Here is a 17,483-nt window from a genome sequence, read left to right as displayed (position 1 = left end):
ACTCCCCACAATGGATATCCTAAGACATTATGAAATATTTATAGAAATTTTTATGAGAAAATAAAAAAGTAACTAATATAATTTTTGGTAATTATTATGTTAAATGTATGACAAAAAGTTATAAATTTTTTTTTTTCAAATAATCTAACACATTTCCAAAAAAGCTAAAAATTAGATTATTTGCTAAAAATACTTAGTCAAAAAAGCAAAAAGCATTTAAGAAAATGCCAAACCCATGGTAAGTTTTACCCCAACCGACTTAAGAATTTACATTATTACATGTATTAAAACACTTACCGTATCATGTGGATGAGAGCTCACAGAACTAAATCTCATACACTAGTTCATCTTCTAATTTCTTTTTCTTTTCTTTTTTTACTTTTTATTCCTTTTATTTTATTGTGTAAAGTTATAAGCCTTTTATTCTTCAACGTCAAAAACTACTTGTAATTTTCAACTCATTGTTAATGTATTAAAGTTATTTTTTTATGCCTTAAGGTTATTTTTTATTTATTTTTTGAGTCCAAAGTTATAGTCTTTATAATGTATTAAAAATCCTTTGAAATTTATGCTAGACATATTATATCAGCTAAAATGGTTAAACAAAACAATAAACTTTTGGATGAAAAGCCATCAATCTCGCTCAGTCAGTTGTACAGTATTCCTTGATATGTAGTATATATATACTTATAAGTGAATAATATATAATTTATATTCTGTTTTTTCTTTAAAATTGTGATGGGATGGTGATAGATTTAGAGCAATAAATTTTCAATAAAAGTTATTTATTGAAAAAGTAATTTTAGAGTTGATATGTTGTTGTATGTTTGTGTGTTAAAAAAAAAAAAAAGTTATTTATTATTGAATTGTGTCAAATGATTGGTAAGGATAAAAGTTCCTCAACCTACTATGTTGTTTATAGAGTGATTAATTGTATTTGTACTTATTGTTCTGGTTTTTATGGAAAGTACAAAACCAATATTTTCAATTATGAAAATTGTTAAATTATACTTTGACTTGATTCTATATAAAATTAAAAATATATATAAAAACAAATCTAACAATCATATTCATTAATTACCATATTATTTTTGTGAAATTTTGTTATAAAATTTATAGTAATTTTAATACTTTTCTTTATCACAAACAGACAAACTTCGGCCCTGTATTTCGTACATTAAACATTACCCAAGAAATAAGAGAGAAAGTTACACTTGTTGCCTTGGTCTTCCTTTGCCGACATATCTGCCATTTCGTTGCCCTCGTGGAAGGGGTACTGCATGTCCATATGAGGATTTAGGTCGGCAAAAAACTGCAATTATACATCAATACCTTATTTTTTTTTTTTTTTTTTTTTTTTTTTTTGAGAAAGATCAATACCTTAGTTGATTTGAGTTTGCAGCAGCATTTAATAACAAAAGTAAACTATTTATGCATCGATTATATATGTCCAATCTGTAAATTTTGCAGGCCCAACCACGACAAAACAAAAAAAGAGCTTAGTATAAAATAAGCTTTCATCCCATCCTCCAAATGTTAGTTGATTCAGCCCTTCTCAAAAAAAAAAAAAAAAGGGTTAATTCAGCCTAAAACCGTGGAGAGACTATAATAATGTAACTAAGCATTGAGTTGCAAACTCATAATTGCAATGGTGGTTAGTCTACTGCAAATGTAGATTTAGCAATCCAAGAATTTTTTTTTTTTTGGGTACTGATGAAGCAGTATCTCGTTGATTTGCTTGGATTCGTCCAGACGGCTCCTGTAAGTACTCTGACGAACCTGTGGAGGCAGGAATTTACTCAAGTGGTCACCGGTGTGGTGCCTGCCACAACGCCTCCGATGATAAAGTCAGTATTGAAGAAGATAATGATTGAAATACCAGAAAAAATGATTCAGGTGGTGATGTTGTTTTTTTTATGTACCTTGTATTGGTGTTGTGAGGGTTTTATATACCCTTGGGGATTGTAGCCGTTGGAGTGTTAATGACTCCCTGATAACGTCTCTGGTGGAGTTATGGACTTTAATGTGTTCCCGTCGGTTAGTCCAGCTGGTCCTATAACGGTTGGAGCTTTATTGGCAGCATTGAATGGCATTAATTCTTTTTGATGACGCAGATATTGGTCATGTTCGTCCGTGAAGGCAACTTCGTCTATAATTATACTCGTCAGTTACGTATTCGTCAGTACCATCAGGTACATTCTAAGAAAGAGTTAGAAATTATAAACAAACAAATATTCCATCTGCCTCTGTAGCCCCAAAACGATTGGAATTAGGTAGTTACTAGTTAGCAGCAAATTGACCAATTTGAGCTACATTTGATGCTTTCAAATGCAACATTTTATACATACATAAATCTAGTGACGGAGTCATATTGGGACTGAAGGGGGCCTTGGCTCCCCCAAAAATTTTCAAATATATATATTTAAATATGTGAGTCATACAAAAATTTAAAAATTTTCTTGAGTATGTAGGTTGATTCCCCCCCCCCCCCCCCAATCCCATTAAAATATTGATATGTTTACAAAAATTGGATTAACTGAATCCCTAAAAAGGAAATTGACTTAATAAAAATGATTCTTTTAGTTTTTTCTTGCTCCTCATTTTAAGAATTTTTTTTTTTTAAAAGCGAGTAAAAAGAACTTCCCTTGCTTACTAGAGGTTGGTGGCTGGCAAGCAGTGGAGGCAGCAAAGTGCACTCCTCTTCTTTAAAAAAAATTACAGAATAGCAACTCTACTAGCAGATAAATCGTCATTTGATTTTGGATAAATCAGCATAAATGAGCTAAGTCCTTCTTTTGAATCTTCTCCCATTCGTATATCTCCGGGATTCTGGCATTTTACTCCTATTTTTAAAAATATTTGGCAATATGCCCATGTTTCCAAACTATATAGGCTGATGCTCCTATTTCGAAAATCGAGTTTCAATAAATAAAAAAAATCGATTGGTAGAAAATCGAGTATAGGGCAATAAAACTTTTAAAAAAAAAATTGCATGGAACTCGAATTCATGCAACTCGAGTTCCATACCTATAGCGGCGTTTAGTAACACCTATAGCAACATTTTCAATAGAACTCGAGTTCATGGAAATCGAGTTCCATGCAATTTTTTTTTTATTATATTAAGTTTGATCAGCCCAAAACCTATAGCGGTGTTCGGTAACACCTATAGCGGCGTTTTCAGTAAAACTCGAGTTCATGGAACTCGAGTTCCATGCAATTTTTTTTTTTAAAAGTTTGATCAGCCCAAAACCTATAGCAGCGTTCGGTAACACCTATAGCAGCGTTTTCAATGGAACTCGAGTTCCATGCAATTTTTTTTTTAAAGTTTGATCAACCCAAAACCTATAGCGGCGTTCAGTAACACCTATAGCGACATTTTCAATGGAACTCGAGTTCCATACAATTTTTTTAAAAAAAAAAGTTTGATAGGGCATAACTCGATTTTAAACCAATCGAGTTCTTCATTGAAACTCGATTTTGAGGAAATCGAGTTTCAAAACAGGGGCATATACCTATAAAGTTTAGAAACAAGAGCATATTGCCAAATATTTTTAAAAATATGGGTAAAATGCCAGAATCCCCCTTCTATCTCTTGTTTTCTAATTCTCTTGTTTTTTTTATGTTATGTTGTCTAGTATAGGTTTTGACACGTACGATTAAATATGGTTGACACACCATAGATGTGTGGTTTTAATTTTTTTTTTTTTAACAATTTTATGACAGATGAACAGATACATTTCTTGGAACTATAAAACTACTTATAGAGATAGAGATTGAATTTAATTTGTTATTGATTATAAAAAAGAATTTAATTTGTTATTTACTAGGAATTGTGCAAATACAAGATAAAATGTTACAATATTTTTACAACAATAGAGGGGTTAGGCTATTAGTAGTCAAGATAAAATAAAATAAAATATTATATCCGAATCCACCCACACTAAAAATACTCGAAAATATTGTAGTCTTTATTGTGTTCCTAGATTTTCTTTTGAAAATTGCTACGTTCAGAACATTTTTATAACACTTTTACAATAAATTATAAGTGGTTAGTTGTTATTGGTTCTAATTTGAACTTATCCCTAAAATTACTTTTTACCCCATTGATAACAACTCTTAACACCTTGCCACTTAGGATTTGTTATCAAAATATTAAGAACATAACATTTTTCTTTTCTTTTTGACCGGTTAATAAAAGGATGCATGATACTAGGGATATTACACCATAGAATTTACAAATTAATGAATCACTAATCACAAAATATAATTCAAATATTTATTTATCAACTGCTAATTTACAAAATATAGCATTTGCATACAAATGTTGTAAAATATAGTATTTCTATAGTTTAAGTGTTGTAACCAAATTCTCAGCAAAAAAAAAAAAAAAAAGTTTTGAAACTCAATTGACTAAAAGGGTTCAAATCAAAAGTTTAAATCTTGGTACTTTTAAAATGTACGTACAAAATCAAGTAGTTATAAAAAAAAATCAGTCTTTTAATCCAAAAAAAAAAAAATCAGTCTTTTAATGCATCACTTTTCTTTGTTGGTGAAGTCTAGTTTTGACAATATTTATTATTAAAAATGCTCATTATATTGTTAAAGTAGAAAACTAGAAGTAAGAATAGTAATTATAAGTACCATTATTTTGTGTGTGTCTATATATTTAGAATCTAAATAGATTTGAACTCTTTGATATTTGTACCTAATAATTTACTTGCTACAACAATTAAAAAAATTAAAATGGACACATGAAGAAAATTGAACTTCAATTGAAATTCAATTTAAAATCTAATTGGATTTATAATTTTTAATTTTTGCACCTCATAATTTAGATGACACAAAGTTTTAAAAAATAAATAGAACATATGATGCAAAATTGGACTCCAATTTAGAATCTAATTAGACTTTCTCTAAGTTTTGATTATATATATATATATATATATATATATATATATATATATATATATATATATATTTAACATATACTAAAGGATGAAAAAAAAAAAGATTGGGTCTAAAGTTATTTTATTTATAAGGAGTGGATCATGCGTCCATCAAATTTTCAACTTATTTGGATTAATTGACTTTTTAGGATGACAAATATTAAATATTTGTTATTAAAAATACATTTTAATTTCGAAAGAAAAGTAAGTTTTAGTCTTTTTTTTTTTTTTTTTTTTTTTATTTGAGTAAGTTTTAGTCTTAGCGTTGGGGCAGGGCTGCAGGAGGGCCATGCCCCTTGGTCTCTGCCGCAAGTTGTCATTTTGATTTAAATATGGGAACATAGATAATGCTTGACTTGAAGTTGGACAATAAGGTCAAATATCTTACTGAGCTAGTAAATTACCGACAAGTATTTTTAAAGTATTAGTTAATAATTTAGTTAAAAAAAATTTATGAAAAATAATTAATTAATTAATATTTTGAAAAAAAATTATTTTTCATAAAAATAATATTAAATTTTTTTTAAAATAAATTATTAACGAATGTCTTAAAATATTTTTCAACTACCTATTAGTCAATTACCAAATTATTTATTAAATGTAAGTCATACCTACAAAATAATCGTGAGGGATACGAACAAGCTGAGGATACCTCCAAAATGATTATATATATATATATATATATATATATATATATTAGGTGTAAATGCACTTCTAATTTCTATATTTTGATTCGATTTTTATTTTAGTCTTTACATTTTATTTTTATCACTTTTAGTCCCTAAATTAATTAATACGTCATATTTAAGTCTTTATTGTCACCTAACTAATAAAAAATACTAACATGACTAACGATACAATAAAATAATAATTAAAAAACCTATTTTGACATTAAAAATTACCACATCAGCATTTAAATTAATTTTAATTAAATTAAAAAATTAAAAACAAAAAAAACTGTTTCTTTTTCAAAATTTTCAAATCTGAAACTGATTTTTTGTGTGTTTGATTTTGGTTTTTTGCAGATGATTACGGAGGCGATTGTGACTCTAAAGGAGAAGGCAGGTTCAAGCCAGTACGCGTTCACGAAGTACTCCGAGGAAAAGCACAAGCACTTGCGTCAGTTTTGTCATCGTCTGTGTCAATTTCGGGTTCAGTAGTGGTCGAGTCGGATGAGTACAGAAACGATATAGACTTGAGCCGTTTGAGAATGGAAGGAGTCTTGGCGATTTGAGTCAGAGGATCCGGGTTAACATGCTCTTCCGACTCGCCTATGTCAGTTTTGGGTTCTGGAGTGGACGAGTCGGACCGGTACAGAACCGATATAGACTTGAGCCGTTCGAGAAGAGAAGGAGTTCTGGTGATTTGGGTCGGAGGATCCGGGTTAACATAGTGCTCATCGCTCACTTCTTCTCTGCTTTACTTTGGACTTGGTTTTAACGCAGAGAGAAAGAGAGAGACAGAGAAAGATTATTTTGGCAGATAGGAACAAGAAAAATTATGAGAGATCTTGGGGTCTTATTTCCGCTAAAGGCGGCTATTTATGTTTGTAGTCCAGAGTCTTGCTTCATTTAAAGGACGAAGATGAAGGAACAATTACTCTAACCTTTTGCTTTTGACTTTTGACTCTACTTGCTCTTTCCCCGGACATTCCTGGAAAATCTCAAGAGTTGTATGGGATTGCTGGGTTTGTTGTTGTTGGTCTGATCGGTGTGGGTTTGTTATTGTTGGTTTAGGTGTGGTTCGGTTTAATTTATTTTGTTGTTGTTGATATTCATGTTTTTTTATGTTTATGTTCTTGATTCTGGGTTTGTTGGTTTGGACGTGGTTTGTTCTGATCTATTTTGTTGTTGTTGATGTTCATGTTCTTGATTCTGGATTTGATGTTCATGTTCTTGATTCTGGGTTTGTTGTTGTTGTTGTTGATGTTCATGTTCAATTTTTTGTTTTTAATTTTTTTTATTTAATTAAAATTAATTTAGATGCTAACATGGTAATTTTTTAATGTCAAAATAGATTTTTTAATTATTATTTTATTGTGCCGTCAACCATGTCATCATTTTTTATTAGTTGAGTAACGATAAAATCTTAAATATCACATATTAATTAATTTAAAAATTAAAAATAATAAAAATAAAATGTAAAAATAAAAATAAAAATCAAATCAAAATATAAGGACTAAAAGTGAACGTTTTATATTATTATAAGCGATGAACGTGCACTCATCCACTTTCTGCAACTCATAGTTATGACCTTAATTATCAAACTGGAAAAGAAAAGGCGAGGCCTTTTATTATACATGTGAATTTAGCTGTGTTCTCAAAAGATGTGATATGGCAGCACTGATGAAAGACCCTAATAACTAATAACTGATAGGGTCAAATCTAATTAAGTTTTCGCTCGAAGACACCAACTTGTGATGCATAGTGTTATATACTTATATTCTTGTATATAGTGATTTTATTTAAAAGAATTTAAAAAAAAAATCCTATTCGTAAATGTGAGTGTGCACTTGTGCATTTTTTTTTTTAAAAAAAATGAGAATTGGATGGTTATAATAGGAAGTGGGGGTTTAAGCTTTAAGATAGATCTTCGCTAAAAATATCAAAAAGTGTTAATTAGTGAGGATATAAGATTTTTAGTGTGCTATTATTTTTAAGTGATAAGTTTATGGATACCCTAAAGTATTATGATATGTTTTTAGAATCTTTTAGTGGAAAATAAAAAAGTAATTAATTTTTTTATAATTATTTAAATTTTTCATAAAAGTAATATCAAAATTTTCTTTAAAAGATTTATTAACAAATGTCCTAAAAACAACCTTAACAAAAATATTTTTTTTATACTATTATAGAATTGCAAAGCATTTTTTTTGTTTTATTGTTATACGACAATCAAATGTAGTTTCTCTAGGCAATCAAAAATTGGCTAAAGTCAATAAGAAGTCATTACATGCCATTTCTCTGTCCAAAAGTGGAGTAAAGTTCTGTTTCAAAATCCTGTAACATTCGGTAACTTATTGCATGTTTATAAAAGATATAATTTTTTTGTAATTTTTATGTTAAATGTATGACAAAGAGTTATAAAAAAAAAAAATTTCCAAATAATCTAACGTATTTTCAAAAAAGTTAAAATTTAGATTATTTGCTAAGAAAAATTTAGTCGAAAAGCAAAAAGCATTTAAGAAAATGCCAAATCCATGGTAAGTCTTACAACGCTTTCCCCAACCGACTTAAGAGTTTACATTATTACATGTATTAAAAAACTTACCATACCGTGTGAATGAGAACTCATAGAATTAAATCTTATATACTATCTCATCTTCCAGTTTCTTTGTTCTTACCGTTTTTTTTTTAGAGAGTTCTAACCTATAACATCTACTTTCAATGATAGTTTTTTATCATCAGACCAAGACATTGTGAAGTCGGTGGCTTGTTATCCTAATCTAAATTGTTTTGGAGTGGCTTATAAGACTTGATGTCCTATTTCAAGTGCAACCAGTTTAGATTGATACCTAACCGGTTTAGATATGCCATTCAATTTGGAATTGATTTGGAACTCACGTGCTCAATAAATGAGAATTAGAGTTCTACTTGAAATAGTGTCTTTACTTGGAGTAGCACGTGAATATATGGGAATACAATCCTATTCCTTGAAGAACTCATCTTTGCCGACTTAAGATCCTATATAAGCAGTGTGTTGCGGCTATTGAAGTGATTGAAAATAGTGGGTAGATGTGAGAAAAAGAGGCTACTTTGTTTGGTTATTTGATATTTGTTGGTTGTAATTTGGAATAGTGAGAGAGGTTTGTTACGGCTTGGTTTTGGTTCTGCAGTTTGGTGATTTGCTCTCTCTTGGTGCGATGCAACTTTTGAATTTGCTTTGTGGCTCTCTCTTTGGTTTGGGTTTGTGCGCAATTCGCATTTCGTATTTGGTATTCGTATTTGGTATTTGTGAACCTTTGGTTTTGTATTTGTGAGAGAGTTATTTGGGTGTATTTGAGATTTAGATTTGTGAGAGTACTTGTACACCAATATGTATTATCCCAAATTTATAGTGAAATTTGTTTGTCGTCGCCTGTAGATGTAGGCTATTACCGAACCACGTAAATTCTTGGTATTTTGTGTCTATTTTCTTTTGGATTAATTTTCTTCGTTCCTATTGTTAGTTTGAAAATCTTTCACAAGCCAAAAATATTTTCATAATCAATTTTGGTAATTTGAGCTTCTGCTATTTTACAACATACACCAATTAATTTTTAATGTAAGCAAATAAATTCTAAATCTCATATACAATTATCAAAAACTTTATTAATTAAGTTAACTAAAACTCCCTTGTTCTTACAAATTTAGTATTATACTTCATTAGAATTTTAAAATGTCAGGAACCTTGCCCTTGGACGATCCGAATTCAGTGTTTACTGTTTATTAGTACACAAAATATTTTTTTTATTCACTCTTTGTTCTGAATATCTGAAACAGTTGCTTGAATGTGAATAAAACAATATGGTTGATTTCAAACTTCGATTTTCAATTTCAGTCAGAGACTCAGAGGCGTAAATGACCATCGCTTTTAGCCGTACGTCGTGTTAAAAAAATAAAAATAAAAAAACGTCGGCATGCGCGTATGATCTATTTGACTGCCAATTCATCATTATTTGCGATAGCTGAGGAGCGAGGACAAGTCTTTTACAGTTTTACATCTTTTGGCTGGGTTAACAAATTCATTTTTAAAAAAGTTTTATTAAGTGTTAAAAAGTTGGCAAAATTTTTTCAATTTTTAATAAACTCTTTTCAAAACTGGTTTATTATCCTATAAATAAAGCCAATTCTCTTACCCTAAAAAATATCTTTCTCATTTTCAATTCTGCTTACTTGCTTCCCTAGAGAGAGAGTAATGGGTTCCCTCAGTTTAACCGAGAAACCTCATGCAGTTTGTGTCCCCTACCCAGCTCAAGGCCACATAAACCCCATGCTAAAGCTAGCAAAAATCCTTCACTACAAAGGCTTTCATATCACCTTTGTAAACACAGAGTACAACCATAAGCGCCTGTTAAAATCCAGGGGTCCCAACTCTCTCAATACCCTTCCCTCCTTTCAGTTCGAAACCATTCCTGATGGTCTTCCTGAGTCTAATATTGATGCCACCCAAGACATACCATCCTTAAGTGCCTCCATACAAAAACATTGCTTAGCTCCCTTCAGAAACCTTCTTTTGAAACTGAATGACACCTCTTCTTCTCATGTCCCTTCAGTCACTTGCATTGTTTCTGATGGTGTCATGAGCTTCACTCTAGACGCAGCAGCTAAATTGGGCATCCCTGATGTTCTTTTCTGGACAACCAGTGCATGTGGGTTCATGGGCTATGCCCAATATCGCCATCTCATTGAGAAGGGTCTAACTCCACTCAAGGGTATTGACTCAATCAATTAAAATCAGCTTTGACTTAACATACCTTATTTTAGTGGGACACTATTTATAAAATTGTGATGACCATATTTCACCCAAAAGGTCACCTAGGAAATTGTAAATTATGATCATCCTCTCCATTTCATTCATTAAAATTATATATTATTAATCTACTTTGCTGTAAAATTTTAAAAAACATGACAGTCAGTACATTTTTAGATTTATAAAATCTAACATAAACCATGTAATTAATCCATTTCCGGATATTGTAGTACCAATATATTTACTTGTATGATTTTTTATCGTAATTTTGATATTGATTATGCAATTTCTATGTGCAGATGAGAGTTATTTGACAAATGGGCATTTAGATACAATCATAGATTGGATTCCAGGCATGAAAAACATCCGTTTGAGGGATCTTCCGAGCTTCATTGTAACCACGGACCCAGATGATGTTATGCTAAAATTTCCAATGGTTGAAACCGAGAGAGCTCAGAGAGCTTCTGCTGTCATCTTAAATACTTTTGATGCTTTAGAGCATGAAGTATTGGAAGGACTTTCAACCATGTATCCTTCTATTTGCTCCATTGGTCCCCTACAACTTCTCGTAAATCAGATCCCTGATAACAATTATAAATTGATTGGATCAAACCTTTGGAAAGAAGAAGAAAGGTGTATCGAATGGCTAGACAAAAGAGAACCAAACTCTGTTGTTTATGTGAATTTTGGAAGCATCACTGTCATGACAAGCAACCAATTAATTGAGTTTGCATGGGGACTAGCAAATAGCAAGCAAGCATTCTTCTGGATCATAAGGCCTGATCTTGTAAGAGGTGACTTGGCTGTTCTTCCTCCTGAGTTTTTAGAAGAGACTAAAGAAAGGGGTCTCTTAGCAAATTGGTGTTCTCAAGAAGAAGTTTTGAGTCATCCATCTATTGGTGGGTTCTTAACTCATAGTGGATGGAATTCCATACTTGAAAGCGTGTGTGGAGGAGTGCCAATGATCTCTTGGCCTTTCTTTGCTGAGCAACAAACCAACTGTCGTTATACTTGCATTGAATGGGGCATAGGCATGGAGATAGTGAGTGATGCAAAGAGAGTTGAAATAGAGAGCCTTGTTAGAGAGCTGATGGTGGGAGAGAAGGGGCAAAAGTTAAAGAAGAAAGCTATTGAGTGGAAGAAATTGACAAAAGAGGCCACTGGCCCTACTGGGTCATCTTTCGTGAATTTGGACAAAATAATTAATCAAGTGCTTCTAGCCTCAACAAATTAGGTTTTATTAGACTAATTAAAGGGTGTTTATAATATGCTTATAGAAGCTTTTTGTTGTAACTGTTATCCAGTTCCTTTCTTTTATTTTTTTCCTTTGCTAAGATATAATATGTTTTGAAACTACTAGCCGATTTCTGGTATATCCTCCTACGATTATTCTTGTCCCCTCTTACAGGGCCTTTTCTTATCAAGGGTCTTTAGGTCAAGGTCTAAGTGGCCAATGCATTCAGCCGCCCCTAAGTTGGCATTAGAATGACAATGCGTGTAAAAAAAAACAAAAACAAAACATATTACATTTTTCTCAAAATAAGTAAGCTGAGATGAAGGAAAGTTCAACCCAAAGCATGCGAATTGGTAAAGAATAAATTTCATTTTGTGATAACTGAATGCAGGGAAGACAAGTCAAGTAGGGATAAAAGTCGTAAATCAAAGTGTCATCGAGGTGTATTGGTCAATGTTTAGTGTACTAGTACATTAAACATTACCCGAGAAATAAGAGAGAAAGTTCTACTTGTTGCCTTGATCTTCCTTTGCCGACATATCTGCCACTTCGTTGCCCTCGTGGAAGGTGTATTGCATGTCCATATGAGGATTTAGGTCGGCAAAAAACTGCAATTATACATCAATACCTTAGTTGATTTGAGTTTGCATCTATTATATATGTCCAATCTGTAAATTTTGCAGGTCCAACAACGACACAAAAAAAAAAAAAAAAAAAAAACTAAAGTTCAGTGTCTGTCAGGAACAGTTTATTTAAACTTTTTGTTGAAAGGGTAAGAAAAATTAAAAAAATAAGGTAAATAAGTTGAAAGAGTCAAAGAAAGAGTCTTGTGGAAAAAAAAAAAAAAAAAAAAAAAGCAATCCAAAGAAAGAGGTTTTTTTTTTTTTTGGATACAATCTAAAGAAAAAATCAAACAAAAACAAATATTCCATCTGCCTCTATAGCCCCAAGTCCAATTTGTGTTGTCTATTATTATTTATTCTCGTCTTTTTATTTTGAAAAAAAAAAAGGGGAGTACAATGATAGAGCAGGTACGTCTTAGCAAAACGGTGGGAATTGGGTAGTCATTAGTTAGCAGCAAATTGACCAATCTGAGCTACATTTGATGCTTTCAAGTGCAACATTTTATACATGCATTAATCTTAAATATTCATTTAGTATAGGATATTTAAAACAACCAAAGTCAAATTGTAGTTCCAAATCTTCTCAAAAAATTAAAAAAAGAAGTTATAGTTCTAACTTCTAAAAAATTTTAGATCTAATTATAGATATTCAAGTAGATTAATTAGGATTGTAATTCACGTATCGATGATTAATCCAATTATAAGTGAAGATTAACTAAGCGTGTCCTAGCAATACTAGACAAAGATGAAAGGGAAAGGTGCCCTTGAGTACCTCATCATAACCCTCAAATATAGGAGGACATGGGCTGTGACCAAAACCAAATGCTTTAATGTGGTCTTTGAGAGATCTCTTATGCTTGAAGTCAGAACCGCAAACACAAAGCCAACGCTTTCCACAATTCTTCTCATGGGTTCGCCAGTCACCTTTTACAGCCAAGAGCTTCCCACACTTGCGACATGCAAAGGGCTTCTCTCCGTGCTTCCTCTTGTAATGGGTTTGCAATGTTCGGAAATCTTTTAGAGGCTTTGCTCTTGGGTGGCTTATGTTGTTCTTGCACCCTTCAGCACAACAATAACATGGAATGCTTAACATAGGTTGTGGTTGACTTCCCTTCAACGAATCTGCCCCTCTTCGATATTGTGATCCATGCCCCCATAGGTGCATCTACCATAAAAATCTATATTAGTTTTATAAGAAAAATCTCAAATCTGCCACTAATTTTATAGGGTTGATAGGGTTCAGACCCCAATATCCAAGCACCACAAGAGGTACTTGAATTACAGATTAAGATCTGGTTCACCACAAGTAAGAGTTAAAAAGCCATTGAAAAAAAAGAAAAAGAAAAAAAGTTGATAAAAGTTGAAGTCTTTTTGAGGAAATTAGAAGAATTACACCTGAAGATCTAGCTTTTAAAGTAAATAAAAATTGCACCTGAAGATTGTTGTAGCGGTTGAAGATTTTGAGGCACACATGGCAAGAAAAATGAGTGAAACCTATATGTATTTGTTCGGGAGTTGGTATCCAATAATTATTAGCTGCTATGTTTGCAGTTTCCATTGTATTTGCATCAATGAAACCACTTGAATAATTAGGAAGGCCAATGTTTAAGGCCACAGTGACATCCTCATTATCATCACTGCATGCTTTAGGGTTTTCTTTCATTGATACAGTAGGCCAGCTAGGTAGATTGCTTAGCGATGAATCTGGATAAAGAGAATTCTGGTCCATGCTTGGGAAAAGATTGAGAGGTTCAGTATCTGTATGATCTGAAGAAGAAGAAGAAGCTAATGGATTAATGCTTAATGAAATTTCAAAGGGCTTCATGATATAAGCGCAATACTAGATATTATAAAGGGTTAAGTTTGTTTCAAATGCAAAGAGGGTCTTATTATAGTTAGTGAGATTGTAGCTTTGCTTGAAAGATGATGTAAGATGTAATTCAAAGCTCATGAGAGAGAGAGAGAGAGGGGGTGGCTGGAGAATGTTGGTATTGAACGAAAAGAACCATTGTTGTGGGGGTCATAATTCTCTCCTGACTATACTGGTTATCTGTTTTTGGTATTGAAGCAAATTATCACAATTCCGGTGGCCCATGGCTTCTGAATTTAGCAAGAATTGTACCACAGATAGTTTAAAGTCTTTGGCAACGTACAATTTAGTCTGCTTTGCTCTCAACAGTCACACCAGTATTCACATTAACTACAATAAACTGTGTATCTACGCTAGATTGCATATTGCAGTGTGAAATAGATGGAGTTCTGTATTGGAACGTACATGTACCATTCATAAATTAATATATCTTCCGTATACGTTAATTCTTCTTTATACTTGTTTATCCTATTCCTACCTTAATTCAGAAATTAAAAGTAATATTCCCCGCAGTTTTAATATCATTCTCTACGTTATTTGAAGAAGCACTGCAGTACAAGGTTACAAGGATGTGATTCACTTCACTTGTATATTGACTTGGCCAATGAGATCACACCAGCTAATGCATTGAGCATAAATCGAGCCACTGCTGATTGCTGTGGTCGCAGGTAGGTAATTATAAACAGTCTTGCTAAACTACAAAATTAAATTGCAGTCTCAATCCCACCGGCTCTAACCTAAAAAGCTATGGGACAGCCAACAGTCTTCCTTCAATTCTTTCCATTAACTAGAAAGAGCCATTTGGTATTTACTAGTTATGACCCCGTCTGAAACTTTGTCCAAATTTGAACATTCAGGACAAAATTTTGGTTTAAGAGATGTTTATGTTGGCATATCTTGCTTCTACCACTTCTTATTTAGAATTTCATCCACATTTTCAACAAAATTAATAAATACTCTCTCTCTCTCTCAAGCCAAGGATTATGGCTATCAACTAAAATTCTAAACCAAAAAAAATTATTTGCATATCTCTGACGAAATGAAGGGAACAAAAAAAGATATATCACTGTAATTAAAGATCCTTTTCTTTTAGCCATTTTGTCACTTTCAAAAGGGAAAAAAAATATAACTTATTTCTACAACTTTTTTAGGTTAAATTATAAATTAGACTTTCTAACTTTACTTAAAATTTAATTTAGTCCTATCACTCTTTGGGTTCGTTTATGATTCAAATTTTTTTTTCTAAATCTAATATTGTATATATTGTCACGCCATTTACAATTTTAAATGACATAATAGTTTATAAACACTTTTAAATTTATAATATTTAATTTAGATATAAAATAGAGATATTTCAGATTAAAATAATTCCTTTATTTATTATTTTTTTTGAAAAATGATAATGGTAGACAAAGGTTTGACTAAGGGTGTAAGCTTGAAAATAATTCCTATATTGACACATTGAATGTTTCATGTAGGGGCAAATTAAGAATACAATGTTGTATAATTTGTGCAGACCAGTAAAGGGAAAACTTATTTCTTTTTTAGTTCAATAAGTCTCTGGACAAGGAGATGGTCAAGATGAACAGCCCATATGGAGTTTTGACAACTATCTTGTGTTGATGCAGGTTATGGCATTGTATGATGATGCTGAGTTAATTGTGAGTACATCATGATATTTTTGGGTGGTCAAACATTGCTTTGAGTATTGACCTTGGGAAGGATAAAGGATACTTATATATCTAATGTGATCAATAAATCTAGGATATAATTAGACACTTTAAATATTAATGTTATTATGCTAGTCTTTTTGGAAGGACTTTAATATATATATATATATATATATATATATATATATATATATATAGAGAGAGAGAGAGAGAGAGAGAGAGAGAGAGAGAGAGAGAGAGAGAGGTCCTTTTGGATATATATACAGCACTGTAAGGTTTTTAATAAACTTTCTCTCCTTTTTCTGTGTTTATGTTAAAAATATTTAGTATTATCAAAAAAAAATTATATATATATATATATATAGAGAGAGAGAGAGAGAGAGAGAGAAAGAGAGAGGTTCAAATTACACCTAGTGTAACTCCATAAGAGTTACCTTTTTATAACCATTGATTTTCATAAGATGTAATAGTTTTTTTTTTTTTTTTATACAAGATAGAATTCTATTCTAATATAATCTAGGTGTATATGTGTGTGAAACTCTCTCCTGAAAACTTGAACCCCGGCCCTTACCCCTCACACTCCACAAGCACTTTTACCTATCGAGTGACCATCACACTAAAAGTGTGTGGTGGTCATAAGATGTAATAGTTAAAAAGACACCACTTATACATGTCTCATTAATATAAAGGCATTAGATGCCACATTAGCCAATTTTCCTTAAAAACCTATCCATATTCATCGCTCCCAACACTAAATACTTTTCCTTTTTATTTTTAGAGAAAAACTTAATCCTTTTCCTTGAAAGTCTCTACCAGTATACCATATTCTTTAAACAAATCCCATGGTTATGTTACTGCAACCAAATTTACGTGAGTGATATAGTGGGCTCTAACTTCTAATTCAAGAATCATAGTGAAGGAAGGAATATTTCTTGGCAATTTTGTGAAGTTTCTATTCTCTACCCTCTTCTTAAACATTGGAATTCCTAAGTTTTTGGTGGTCGTCACTTCGGTGGGCAAATGCAAAGAGAGAAAGAGAATAACAAAAAATTGACCTCCATCAATGCACCTGACCGTGTAGTGAAACTAAATTTTAAATCATGGATAGATAATTCACAAAATTTCTTATTGTCTTAAAAACAAAGAGATATCCACCTATTTTTTAGATGAGTAAAGATAACAATTTAAGATTTGGTTTTACAACTATTAATATTAATTTCCTGCAAATCCCTTTGTTTATCTTCCTTATTTCTCTTTATTTATCCGTCACATTTTTTTTTCCTAATGGGATTTATCCATCACATTTGGTGGACCATAACCAATCCAAATAAAGTTTTTTTTTTTAATACAAGCTAGAATTTCTACTCTAGCCTAATCTAAATGTATATGTGTGTGAAACTCTTTCTTGGAGACTCGAACCTCGACCCTTACCCCCCACACCTCACAAGCATTTATACTTGTAGAGTGACCACTGTACCAAGGGAGAGCAGTGGTCCAAATAAAGTTGGGATACTTGTAAATGTGTTTTTTTTTTTTGTTGAGAAATTGTAAATGTAATTAATAAGGAGAGAGATAATGAAGATGCTATTAATTAGGTAAGTATCTAATAATGATGTGATTAATAATGTTTTCTTTTTAACTGTTAGATCTCATGAAAATCAATGACTATAAAAAGATATAACTTTTATG

The 17,483-nt window shown here is 31.6% G+C and overlaps 2 protein-coding genes across 2 annotated transcripts; one reads left to right on the top strand and one right to left on the bottom strand.

Annotated features, from left to right (window-relative positions):
- Nucleotides 1-9,815: 9,815 nt before the first annotated feature.
- On the top strand, nucleotides 9,816-11,777 carry LOC142612715 (7-deoxyloganetin glucosyltransferase-like). The gene is made up of 2 exons (XM_075784853.1): nucleotides 9,816-10,359; nucleotides 10,697-11,777. Exons 1-2 carry the CDS (start codon nucleotides 9,843-9,845, stop codon nucleotides 11,629-11,631), a joined length of 1,452 nt encoding a protein of 483 aa, XP_075640968.1. The 5' UTR covers nucleotides 9,816-9,842; the 3' UTR covers nucleotides 11,632-11,777.
- Nucleotides 11,778-12,035: 258 nt separating this feature from the next.
- On the bottom strand, nucleotides 12,036-14,079 carry LOC142612424 (protein TRANSPARENT TESTA 1-like). The gene is made up of 3 exons (XM_075784522.1): nucleotides 13,687-14,079; nucleotides 13,027-13,419; nucleotides 12,036-12,239 (listed from the first exon to the last, which is right to left on the bottom strand). The coding sequence occupies exons 1-3, from the start codon at nucleotides 14,077-14,079 to the stop codon at nucleotides 12,138-12,140; spliced, it is 888 nt and encodes a 295-aa protein (XP_075640637.1). The 3' UTR covers nucleotides 12,036-12,137.
- Between the last annotated feature and the right edge of the window lie 3,404 nt (nucleotides 14,080-17,483).

The sequence above is a fragment of the Castanea sativa genome, chromosome 10, assembly GCF_040712315.1.
Source record: "Castanea sativa cultivar Marrone di Chiusa Pesio chromosome 10, ASM4071231v1".
NCBI classification, from domain to species: domain Eukaryota; kingdom Viridiplantae; phylum Streptophyta; class Magnoliopsida; order Fagales; family Fagaceae; genus Castanea; species Castanea sativa.
This window is presented reverse-complemented; position numbering and strand designations above follow the sequence as displayed.

Excerpts from the sequence above, each read along its gene's own strand:
- LOC142612424 (XM_075784522.1), bottom strand. The coding sequence starts at position 14,079 with ATGAAGCCCTTTGAAATTTCATTAAGCATTAATCCATTAGCTTCTTCT. Across the intron at positions 13,420-13,686 it reads ACCGCTACAACAATCTTCAG|ATGCACCTATGGGGGCATGG; the intron begins GTGCAATTTTTA and ends TTTTTATGGTAG. Across the intron at positions 12,240-13,026 it reads TATTTGAGGGTTATGATGAG|TTTTTTGCCGACCTAAATCC; the intron begins GTACTCAAGGGC and ends GTATAATTGCAG.
- LOC142612715 (XM_075784853.1), top strand. The coding sequence starts at position 9,843 with ATGGGTTCCCTCAGTTTAACCGAGAAACCTCATGCAGTTTGTGTCCCC. Across the intron at positions 10,360-10,696 it reads GGGTCTAACTCCACTCAAGG|ATGAGAGTTATTTGACAAAT; the intron begins GTATTGACTCAA and ends TTCTATGTGCAG.